This window comes from Anolis sagrei, chromosome 3 (genome assembly GCF_037176765.1).
Source record: "Anolis sagrei isolate rAnoSag1 chromosome 3, rAnoSag1.mat, whole genome shotgun sequence".
NCBI classification, from domain to species: domain Eukaryota; kingdom Metazoa; phylum Chordata; class Lepidosauria; order Squamata; family Dactyloidae; genus Anolis; species Anolis sagrei.
In genome coordinates this window covers 248910338-248923216 of record NC_090023.1, presented here as the reverse complement: position 1 = coordinate 248923216, position 12879 = coordinate 248910338, and the positions used below count along the sequence as shown (strand labels likewise).

Here is a 12879-nt window from a genome sequence, read left to right as displayed (position 1 = left end):
CGCTTCTTCAAGTGGGGCGCCCAGATGATGCCCCAAAAAACACGAATTTCCGCAATTTCACAGAAGAGTTCTTTCACATTTTGTTCTATATCTTGGCTCAACAGGGGCTACAGTTTTTATTTTTTATTTTTAATTAAAGCTTGCAATCTGGTCTTGATTATGGTCCAAAGTGCACTCTAAGAAACCCTAAAATCTGAGAAAGCAGCCAAACTGTGGGAATGGAAACCTTGTATACATTAGGCCAGCCACTTATTAAGCTCAGCATGTTGATCTGAATCCTATTGTTAGTTACAAAGTGAACAGAATGATTGAACTAATGGAAAGTACATAAGTGTTGGTTTTCCATTCAGTGCTCTTGTTTGCAGTGCTCTGTGAATTGAGGGCTAATAGCACCTTTAGACCTCAATTCACAGTGGCCAGGTGCTTTAAAACACTCTAAGCAGGGTATGAATACAAGAACCTTCTCTCACTTATGTTTTCCATCAACTTGTATTTAAATGCATATTGTTTCCGATACTGGAAGTAATAACTTGACTCCAATTAGACAGTTATAGATTTATGTCCCATGGCAACTTTATCTTGACCACTTCTTGAACAATAGCAACATGTGCTATTGAGCAAATATGCAATAGACCAAGGCCGTTGCTACATTGTCATATAAAATCCAGATTATCTGCTTTGAACTGGATTATATGGCAGTGTAGACTCATATAATTCAGTTCAAAGCAGATAATCTGGATTATCTGCTTTGATAATCTGGGTTATCTGATTTGATAATCTGGATTATATGGCAGTGTCGAAGGGGCCCTAGGCAGCTGAGTTCACAGATTACTCATTTTGCCTCTGATCTCTGTAGTCTTATGTTATCTGTTATTGCGATGCACCTTTAAATTGGTTCTGACTTACGTCAACCCTATATGTGAACTCTATAAGATGACCCCATTATAGAGATTTCTTCAGAGAGAGGGGTGCCATCACATTCCTTTGAGGCTGAGAGAGTGTGACTTGCCCAACGTCACCCTGAGGGTTTCCATGGGGAAATCCCAGCCTCCTGGAATCCTAGTCCAATATTCAAACCACTAGACATGCAAACTCTTGGGCATAGTGTGTTTATTGTTTATCCTGAAATTTTCCATAGCAGTGTGTTTTATTATTGCCCGTATTTGTCATTAAGACAAGATATTAAGATGATTATTCAGTTGCATAATTCAGTAAAGACTGGTAAAGAATAACATTGTCTGTTCTATTTTTTTTTTAGGACCCAGCCATTTCTATTCATGATCTCCGCAACAATACACCCTATGAGGCCTATAGAAGGGGCAATGAGATGAAAGTGTGGATCAATGAGTCAGATGGAATAAAGCCTCTCATTGGAGAGGTAAGTATTAGCTAATCTTTCTGGGAGACAGAGGACAGCTACGAGAAAGTTTTCTCCATGTTCCAGCAGCTCTACCTATGACACAGAGAGAAGGACTTCCCCAAAACATTTCAAAACACAGATACATTTTTAAATCTTCCAAAGAGTCCATTGATCTCAAGGGCAAATATTGTTAGCCATTAACTACTAGAATGGCCTTTTAAAAATGGATGAATATGAGTACAAATGGTTTCAGTGTATTTTTGACAAATGTTCACATTTGGAGGTTTTTATACAAAAAATGATTGTGCCAAATACCTTAGCATTGATACTTTTTTTGCACTGAACAAGATTTAAAAAAAAAAACTATAGAGAAGTGGGGAGGAGGGGGGGGGGCATTCCTTTTGTAGATACCTAAAATGCACTGAAACATTTACAGTAATTGGCCATTTTCTCAGCAGTATGCCTTGACTTCCTTTCTTTGCAAATATGAGTTAAACTGCCTTAAATCCTGCTCTTGGAGAAAGACAACATGTACATTATTAAATTAAACAATTAATTAAATAAAATTAAAATTAAAATGAAACTTCAACACTAGCCTCTTTGAACAAATTGCCAGATAAGATTTCCTCTACCCCAAAAAAACAGTTTGTGATCAAAAAAGCGAGAAGTGACCATAGTTTCTTGCACTAGTTTAATGAACTTCATTCTGTTTTTGTTGTGTGTTTTAGGTTCATTTTATTGTTTTAAAAAAAGTAAGATAGAAATGTATTGTCAAAGGCTTTCATGGCTGGAAACACTAAGTTCTTGTGGGTTTTTTCAGGCTATATGGCCATGTTCTAGAGGCATTTCTCCTGACGTTTCACCTGCATCAGAAATATTTGCATCATGAATTTTCAAATGTGATTAATATGAAATAAAAAGAAATTGAGTTAATTTCATGTGCTTCAGTAAAAGTGCTCTATGCTGATTTCCATACTTCTGGAAATATTAAAAGAGGTGGTTACTAGGGCTGGGCGGTTTCATTTCGTTAATTCGTAATTCGTTAATAATTCGTTAATTTTTTCAATTACAAAACGATAACGAACCATTCTGGAGCAATTATTTAAAAAAAAACGAATTTGCAAAAACGTTTTGTAAATGCTTCGTATTTTGATATTGTATTCGTTTCGTTATTGTTTTGAGGTCGTTTCGTTATTATTTCCGCATGTCTGGGCCAGTTTTATGGTTTAATTAGTGAAAAAAAAATATAATATCACACCAACAGTCAACAACAGAGGGAGAGGGAAGCTTCAGAAGGTTTTGGAGGTTTTTTAGCGTATTTCGCGGTTGCGTCCGCCATTAACGAATCGATTCGTTATTGTTTCGGAAATCGATTCGTTAATTTTTTACCATTTACGAAATTTCGTAAATATCGAACTTTTTAAAAGGGAAATTTTGTAATTATTTTAAATATCGAAACAAAAAAAAAACCCAAATACAAATCGATTTTAGAAACAAATTTTTCCGTTGTTACCCAGGCCTAGTGGTTACAAGAAATAAAGAAAAAAAGTTATTAAAATAGTAGGATACAATTATTTGTGCGGGATGTGTTTGTTACCAAAATCAGCTATCTGCCACCCGGGGTAGTGTAGGGCCATTGCCTGGCACCCCTTGCTACTTGGAAAGCCAGGAAAAACATGGCCAGTTTGAAGGCAATGATAGAGGTTTATTCCCCTGGCCAGGTGGATGACAGAACAGCATAATTGCCAAAAGAACTGACAAAACTCATACAGAAAAGTTAAGTACATTTTATAAAGTTTGGTAGATATTCAACTCTCACTCCTCCCCTGGGTGATCAGTAGACATATCTCCTAGAATCCTCCTTCTCATTGTCTGAGACTTCCTCCTGACATCACATCCAAAGCAGAGAAAAAGAGAGAACAGCTGGGATCCAGCCAAGCTCTAAAAATAGGTTATAAATTTATAATTGTTACTATTAGTTGAGGAGGGTCAATTTCTTGATAACAACTGGGATTTATTGTTTATATGTATCAGTGCTGGGATACACACATATTTTGATACATGGCAATTTTCCGTACAAGTTGTTAGAAAGTGTCTTATGATTAAGGGGTTTTAAATGGTGTTTCTGTTTTAAAAGCACACATGTGAACATTCCATGATAGTAAGAAAAATGAAAGACCACATTATTGTTGATTGAAAGGAAGCCATGTCTCTGAGTTTGCAAGCACTGAGCAAAGCTATTGATAACATACTCATGGAGGTCATAGAATCACCATAAATGAAAGGTGATTTGACATTTAAGAACAACATACAGTTTGAGACTCCCTGATCTGAAATGTTTGGGAGCATAAGGGTTTTTTTTTATTTCTTTATTTTGGAATATCTGTATTTGCATATACAAAGTTTATATGCAAATATAGTCATGGGGTCATATTTCCAGTGCCCACTGAGTTTTTCCTTAAGGAGCGCTGAAAGGAGAAAATCAATCCAACTAAATAAAAATAATGTAGTTTAGTAGTTGACATATAGTTTTATATTTCTTTTCCTTTTTCTCCATTTGGAACACAAACCACTAATTTTTGTTCTTATTGGAAAACATCTGTGCTGGTTCCAGTTCAAATAATACATGACCAAAAAAATTCCATTACATTTTTGTCTTCTCCTTCAATGCATTTTATGGACTGATTTATTGATTGTTTCTCTCTCGTGTTCTCTCTTTTGTCACCTGCAGGTGTGGCCAGGAATAAGTGTCTATCCTGATTTTTCCAATCCCGATACTGTTACATGGTGGTCTAATGAGTGCAAAACTTTTCATGAGACTATTCAGTTTGATGGATTGTGGATTGTAAGTCCTACATATTTTAATTCAAAAGAGTACTTTCTGGGCAACCAGGGCTGAGTAAAATTTTACTCAGCCAACTAGGGCTGAGTAAAATTGCTTTGGGGAAAATATATTTTCCATAACAAATAGAACAGTCTGCTGGAAACTTAAAGACTATTTGTTTTATTAGAGATAGGATCTTGTGCACCCCATCCCATGCCATCAGATGATGTTGTGCTCATTGCGAAGAACAATATAAGTCATAAACTTTTTGATCTTGATATGTGAAAATATTATTTACAACAACTTTGTATTCTATTTTTTTCTTTGTATTTTTTTTCAATGTACATTTTAAAGCTTTTTTTTCTTTTTCTGCAAAATAGCATGTGCGCCTGGAAATGTACTAAATTTATACTACAAATTGTTTCCAAGCCTGTTGTGTGTTCTGGCAAATGTGGGTGTAGTTCATCTGTAATAGAGAAAGAAACCTGCCTTTATCCAGGTTGAGAGGGGTGGTATATAAATATGGTAAATAAATAAATAAATAAATAAATAAATAAATAATGTGTAAATTCCTACTAGTGCTCAAACTGGACCACAGCAGTGAGAAAAGAAAACAATGATAGTGGGATTAAACTCATAATGCAAAAGAGCAATAATGCTCAGTGGCATGGTTTGATACAGCAGAGATGTGGGTCTGAGACCCTGGAACGGAAACTGACAAGACCATTTTCTCATTGTTTGATGATTTCCCTGCTTTCAGTTAGTTATTTTCTGAGTGATTTGCAACAAGAAGTGAAGATTCTTTTGGCCAGCATGGAAGGAGAAAGGGACTAAAAGGATGAATGTCCTTTTTTCATGGAAGATAGTGGGGAAGAAAACATATGTCTTGTGTTGAACACCTTGGCACCAGTTTTGTGCCTCTTTAGATCCTGAAAACTTTAGACTATATTTGGATGTGGGAGAAAGTGTGCCTATCTCCTACTGAAAGTGTTCTAATTTTCTCTATTAATTAACACATTTTACAAATCCCTTTCTCCCTAGGATATGAATGAAGTATCCAATTTTGTTAAAGGGTCCACAACTGGCTGTGCACAAAACAACTTGAACTATCCACCATTTACTCCAAGTATGTTCTTGAGTTAAAATTCATAGCTATTCAGTTTGTGAGATTGTTAAGGAAAGCAACATACTGTATATAATAGTTTATAACCTTAAATTTTGGACTAGATGGAAATCAGACATGTAGTTATTTCCAAAATCATAAAGGTAACTTTTCTAAACATTAGTTGTGTTGCTCTAAATCAGGGGTCCACAAACTTTTTAAACAGAGGGCCAAGTCACAGTCCCTCAAACTGTTGGAGGGCCAGATTATAATTTGAAAAAAAAATAGTGAATTCATTTGCACACTGCACATATATTATTTTTAGTGCAAAAACACTTAAAAGCAATACAATAATTAAAATGAAGAACAATGTTTAACAAATATAAACGTATTAGTATTTCAATGGGAAGTGCGGACCTGCTTTTCGCTGATGAGATAGGATTGTTGTTGTTATTGTGTGCTTTCAAGTCATTTCAGACTTAGATTGACCCTGAGCGAGGGCCGGGTAAATGACCTTGGAGGGCCGTATTCTGCCCCCGGGCCTTAGTTTGAGGACCCCTGCTCTAAATCATGATTGATAACTGGTGAAGATTTGGGGGCTGTTTTCGGCCAACTCTATGGACTGTATTCATTCATTTATTTATTTAAAATTTTTATATCCCAATCTTCCCACCTCTACAGAGGTGGGAAGCAAAGATTCAATGCTACTAATGCAAACTAAAACATCAAACAACAACACAAGATTAAAATACATATAGAATAAATACATATTAGCCACATTGCCAAGATAAAATCATATTCAACTCAGTCTGCATATGTGGTCACTCACTTTGGTCTTTAACCGGTCTTAGCCATTATTCTGGGAATGCTTCGTTCCATAGCCAGGACTTCACTAGCTTCCTGAAGGACAAGAGGGAGGGGGCAGATATGATCTCACTCAGGAGAAAGTTCCATAGCTGGGGGGCCACCACAGAGAAGGCTCTGTTTCTCGTCCCCACCAGACACACTTGTGAAGGTGGCGGGACTGCAAGCAGGGCCTCTCCGGGAGATCTTAGCGTCCTTGATGGTTCATAGGGGATAGATAGATGACCAAAAACACTGTAAAAAACCAGAACTGCCAACTACCTGGAAGCATCCAGAAATCAATTTCTAATTTTGAAAAAAAATGTTGGTGCTTTCTTTTTCCTTCTTTCCGCTTCCTTCTCTCTTCTTCTTTTGAAATGTAAAACATTAGAGTGGGGAGCTGCAACCTATTTAAAAAAGGGGGTTGACCTCAGAAAAGGGCCTCACTGAAGTCTGGAGAGTTTGAGAACTATCTGATGTGCAGAATATACCCAGAGTTATTTATTGCATTTCTATACCACATTTTTCACCCCTGGGGGGACTCAAAATGGTGTACAAAGTGGTGAAATGTTGTCCATTCATGCTCCCCACTCTGCATCACATTGATTCTCTCTTTCTGGCTGATATATTTCACTTGGAGGCTGAACTGAACTGTAGTTGTCATGACTCCTCAGAAATATTTTACAACTATGAAACTGTACAGACTGTTCAAATTTGGTGGTTCAAACTCCAGATACAGCCTTGGTAATTGTACTGTTTTTGTTTCTAATCTTATAATTGTTTGGTGTTCTAGGCATAATCAAAGTGTGACAAAATGTTACAATGTGAAATACATTCTTTTAGGGTTTTTCCTTTAATCTGCTACATTCACTCAATCAAGGTTCACCCCCATGGTTGGAATTCCATCTCTATTCAGACTTTATTTATTTATTTATTTATTTATTCAAAGCATTTATATTCCACCCTTCCACTCAGGGCGGAGCACAACATATAAACGGCAAACATTCAATGCCGAAACATATTAGACCATACAGATACAAAAGCATTAAAATCACTTATCTCGACGTTTAAATCCACTAGTTAAAACTGTCTTAACAACCATATTGAATTTTGTTGGCATATTAAGGGTTCCTATCGCTGCCTCATTGCACAGTCCCAAAGGCTCGGTCCCACAGCCACGTTTTTATCATCCTTCTAAAGGACAAGAGGGAGGGAGCTGACCTGATCTCATTAGGAAGGGAGTTCAATATCCAAGGGGCAATTACTGAGAAGGCCCTGTCTCTCGTTCCTGCCAAATGCACCTGTGATGGTGGTGGGACCGAGAGCAGGGCCTCCGCAGATCTTAATCTCCACGGTGGTTCATAGGGGGAGATGCATTTGGACGTTTAACTTCATTTTAGTGGAATTTCTTTTAAGTACTATTATTTTTCTCTCCCTTTCTCATCATTTTCCTTTAGTCTCTTTTTCTTCCCACTTCTTACATCTTTTGGGGTCCTGTCGGATCCTTCTTGTATATGTCTAGTACAGTTTAGGCTATATAACAGGCATGGGAAAACTTTGGTCATCCAGGTATTTTGGACTTTAACAATTCCTAACAGCCACTAAGCTAGCTGGGATTTCGAGGAATTGAAGTCCAACACACTTGGAGGGCCACTGGGTTGTTGTAGGTTTTTGGGCTATATGGTCATTTTTTTTTTGTATCAGGAGCGACTTGAGAAACTGCAATTCACTTCTGGTGTGAGAGAATTAGCCATCTGCAAGGACATTGCCCAGAGGATGCCTGGATGTTTTTGGTGTTTTACCATCCTTTTGAGAGGCTTCTCTCATTTTCCTACATGGGGAGCTGGAGCTGACAGAGGGAGCTCATCCGTGCTCTCCATAGATTTGAACCTGCAACCTGTCAGTCTTCAATCCTGCCTGCACAAGGGTTTAACCCATTGTGCCACTGGGAGCTCCTCACAACCTCTGAGGATGCCTGCCATAAATGCAGGCAAAACATCAGGAGAGAATGCTTCTAGAACATGACCATATAGCCCAAAAAACCTACAACAATCCTATAATAGTTATAGTTTTACAGCCTTCTCTGTTTAAGGCCCCTACATTGGCAGTCTTCAGAAAGAACTTGAAGACCTGGCTGTTCTGATGTGCCTTCCCAGAATAGGAAACCTCCAATACCAAGTCCCATAAGCACTTTATTAAAATTATGATTGCCACACACTGCATACTGCACTTGCCCTATAAGCCTTATATACCACCTGTCACATCAGCGCTTTTAATCCTGTACCCATTACTCTGGCCCGGCCCAGTTTTATTGTGTCTTAGTGTATTGTTTATTGCTTGTTGTTTATGTTGCTTTAATTGTTTTTAATTTGCTTTAGGTTTTGTGTTGTTATATTGTGTGTTAAGGCCTTGGCCTTTGTAAGCCGCATCGAGTCCTTCGGGAGATGCTAGCGGGGTACAAATAAAGTTTAATAATAATTTAAAATCCCAGGATTTCATAAAATTGAGCCATGACAGTTAAAGTGGCGTCAAACTACACTAATTTGATCTAAGGCAATGGTTCTCAACCTGGGGTCCCCAGATGTTTTTGGCCTACAACTCCCAGAAATCCCAGCCAGTTTACCAACTGTTAGGATTTCTGGGAGTTGAAGGCCAAAAACATCTGGGGACCCCAGGTTGAGAACCACTGCTCTAGGGTATTCTTGGGCCAGGTGTTCTTCATTTTAACAGAGTTCACTATTACCCATGGTTTTGAGTGTCCACATTACATGAACACAGGGGCTGTTTAGTAACTACTGAAACTGTGGCCCTTTCATACTGGGCAAAATGTGAAAGGAATTCATGAAAGAAATGGATTCCCTGAGCATTTTGCAACCAGACATGGGTTTAAAACCCCACCTGTCTGGATGATGGTGATGGCAGCTCTTTGATTCTTCTCCTCAAAGGAGCTCTGAGATAATAAAAGGACTAAACCCTTGCCATTCACCACTCTATTCAGAGATGGGGACCATTCCCTTATACTAGGAGTAAAGGTACAGTACTTACATTAACTTGTCAATAAGCTTAAGGGGGTTGATTTTGACTGATATTTCTAGACTTATACATGAATATGTACAGTACTCTCTGTGATGCACGCCAGATCTGCCCGTTCAGATGTAACCAGAGCGTGGACTACCGTGGTCAAGTCAGACTTCCCAAGGTACGGTCGCAGTTGGCGCACGAGTCTTAACTGTGCGAATGCTCCCCTGCTCTGGTTACATCTGAACCACGCTCTGGTTACATCTGAACAGGCAGATCTGGCGTGCATCACAGAGACCTGGCTGGACGAAGCTGGAGGTGTAAACTTGACCCAGCTTTGTCCACCCGGGTTCTCTGTGCAGCATCAACCGAGATCCGGAGGGCGGGGAGGCGGGGTTGCAGTAGTCTATAGAGATTCCATTTCTCTGACCAGGACCCCCATCCCGCAGTCAACAAATTTTGAATGCGTCCACCTGAGGGTGGGTGACCGGGACAGATTAGGGATTCTGCTAGTGTACCGTCCACCTCGCTGCACTACAGTCTCCCTACCTGAGCTAGCGGGGGTAATCTCGGACCTGGCATTGGAGTCCCAACGGCTGCTTGTGCTGGGGGACTTCAACGTCCACGCCGAGGCTGCCCTAACGGGAGCGGCTCAGGACTTCATGTCTACCATGGCGACCATGGGTCTGTCCCAACAAGTATCTGGCCCCACCCACAGTGCTGGACATACATTGGACTTGGTTTTCTGCCAGGGATGGGAGGAAGGTGGCGGTGTTGAGGAGTTATCCATCTCTCCGTTGCCATGGACCGACCACCACCTGGTCAGCTTTAGACTTACTGCGCCCCCTAACCTCCACAGAGGTGGAGGACCTATTAAATTGGTCCGCCCCAGGAGGCTTATGGATCCGGAAGGATTCCTGATGGCTCTTGGGGATTTCCCCGCCACCTCGGTTGGTGATCCTGTTGATGCCCTGGTCGCTCTCTGGAATGGGGAGATGACCAGGGCAATAGACATGATCGCTCCAGAACGTCCCCTCTCAAGTAGCCGAACTAAACCAGCTCCTTGGTTTACTGAGGAGCTGGCGGTGTTGAAGCGAAAGAAGAGGGAACTAGAGAGCGTGTGGCGTTCGGATCCGAGCGAGCCAAACCGAACACGGTTTGTGTCCTTTTTAAGGTCATATGCCGCGGCAATAAGAGCCGCAAAGAAAACTTTCTTTGCGGCCACTATTGCGTCTGCAAAGAACCGTCCGGCTGAACTGTTCCGAGTTGTCAGAGGCCTTTTAAAACCCACCATTCAGGATGGGTGCCCTGATGACGCGGCAGCTCGCTGTGAAGCTTTTGCTCGGTTCTTTACAGACAAAGTCGCTTTGATCCGCTCTGGACTGGACACCATATTAACGGCAGTCTCTGAGGATGTAACACGAGCATCTGCTTGTCCGATTTTGATGGATTCATTTAAATTGGTTCAAACCGAGGATGTGGACAAGGTGCTTGGAGGAATGAAAGCTACCACATGCATCCTAGACCCCTGCCCATCCTGGCTTCTAAAGGAGGCCAGAGGGGGATTGGCCGAGTGGGTTAAGGTGGTGGTTAATGCCTCCCTTCGGGAAGGCATTTTTCCAGCCAGCTTAAAGCAAGCTGTGATAAAACCGCTGTTGAAGAAACCATCACTGCACCCCACTCAATTGGTAAACTATCGGCCTGTTTCCAATCTTCCCTTTTTGGGCAAAGTCATGGAACGTGTGGTGGCCTCACAACTCCAGGCATTCTTGGTAGACACGGATTATCTAGACCCGGCACAGTCTGGCTTTAGGCCGGGACATGGTACCGAGACAGCCTTGGTCGCCTTAGTGGATGATCTCCGTCGGGAGCTCAACAGGGGGAGTGTGTCCCTGTTGGTGCTACTCGACCTCTCAGCGGCCTTCGATACCGTCGACCATGTTATCCTTCTGGGACGCCTCGCGGGAATGGGTCTCGGAGGTACTGCTCTGCAGTGGCTCCGGTCATTCCTCGAGGGTCGGTCTCAGAAGGTGTCACTGGGGGACTCCTGTTCTACCCCACAACCTTTGTTTTGTGGGGTTCCTCAGGGTTCAATACTGTCCCCCATGTTGTTTAACATCTACATGAAGCCGCTGGGCGAGATCATCCGGAGTTTCGGGGTGCGGTGTCATCTGTACGCAGATGATGTCCAGCTCTGTCACTCCTTCCCACCCGCTACTAAGGAGGCTGTCGAGGTCCTGAACCGGTGCTTGGCCGCTGTGACGGTCTGGATGGGGGCGAACAAATTGAAATTGAATCCAGACAAGACAGAGGTACTCCTGGTCAGTCGCAGGGCCGAACAGGGTATAGGGTTACAGCCTGTGTTAGACGGGGTCGCACTCCCCCTGAAGACACAGGTTCGCAGTTTGGGTGTGATCCTGGACTCATCGCTGAGCCTGGATCCCCAGGTTTCGGCGGTGACCAGGGGAGCATTCGCACAGTTAAGACTCGTGCGCCAACTGCGACCGTACCTTGGGAAGTCTGACTTGGCCACCGTAGTCCACGCTCTGGTTACATCCCGCCTTGACTACTGCAACGCTCTCTACGTGGGGTTGCCTTTGAAGACGGCCCGGAAGCTCCAATTAGTCCAACGGGCGGCAGCCATGGTATTAACAGGAGCAGGGCACAGGGAGCATACAACTCCTCTGCTGTACCAGCTCCACTGGCTACCGATTAGCTACCGAGCCCAATTCAAAGTGCTGGCTTTGACCTTTAAAGCCCTAAACGGTTCTGGCCCTACATACCTATCCGAACGTATCTCGGCCTATCAGCCCACCAGGACCCTAAGATCTTCAGGAGAAGCCCTTCTCTCCATCCCGCCTGCTTCACAAGTGCGGCTTGCGGGAACGAGAGATAGGGCCTTTTCTGTGGTGGCCCCCCGGCTTTGGAATGCCCTCCCTACTGAAATAAGATCAGCCACCTCGCTAATGGCATTTCGGAAAAAACTGAAAACTTGGATGTTCGAGCAAGTTTTCAACTAATTCCGATGTGATAATGTTTTGATCATGGACTAGCAATCAAGGATAACGAATTGGATTACGACTTTAACTATGAGATGCTCCGGTCTGTATTGGTGGCCCAATACTATGTATGTATATGTATGTATTTTTATATTTTATTTTATATTTTTAAAGTGAATATTGTATTTTTAAATATGTTGTAAACCGCAATGAGTCGCCGCACAGGCTGAGATATTAGCGGTATACAAGTGTACTAAATAAATAAATAATAAATAAATAAATAAATACTCTGTGCTTCTGTAAAACTGTTCTTTCCTTAAGTATAAAACCATCATCCTGAGACTTTGTCTACCAAAGCATTTGTTTTTTCTTGGGTGGAATTTCTCCTCTCTTCATTCCCACAGAAATTCTTGATGGTGTCATGTACTCAAAAACACTTTGTATGGATGCAGTGCAGAAGGCAGGCAAAGAGTATGATGTCCACAGCCTCTATGGATTTTTCATGAGTACTGCTACTGACCAGTAAGGAATTCTTCCTTTCTTTCTAAATTAATTTTTGCTACTTTGCATGTAACAAGCTTTGGGGAACAAAGTGTTTGACCAGTGAAATGTTTGTTTAAAATTATGTGAACCTTTTTTGGTGGGGTGGCGGGAAGGAAATCAAATTGTTTGGAAGTTTTAATTAAAGATGTAATACTGTTTCCTACATGAATATTCAGATGCCTCATAGCTT

General features: G+C 41.4%; 1 protein-coding gene across 1 annotated transcript in view; it reads left to right on the top strand.

Annotated features, from left to right (window-relative positions):
• SI (sucrase-isomaltase) overlaps window positions 1-12879 on the top strand; it is a 182956-nt gene that overhangs the window by 86749 nt on the left and 83328 nt on the right. The window contains exons 12-15 of the mRNA XM_060767585.2: window positions 1259-1378; window positions 4092-4205; window positions 5226-5310; window positions 12551-12668. Of these exons, the coding sequence (XP_060623568.2) occupies window positions 1259-1378; window positions 4092-4205; window positions 5226-5310; window positions 12551-12668 (437 nt within the window). The remainder of the gene's footprint in view (window positions 1-1258; window positions 1379-4091; window positions 4206-5225; window positions 5311-12550; window positions 12669-12879) is intronic.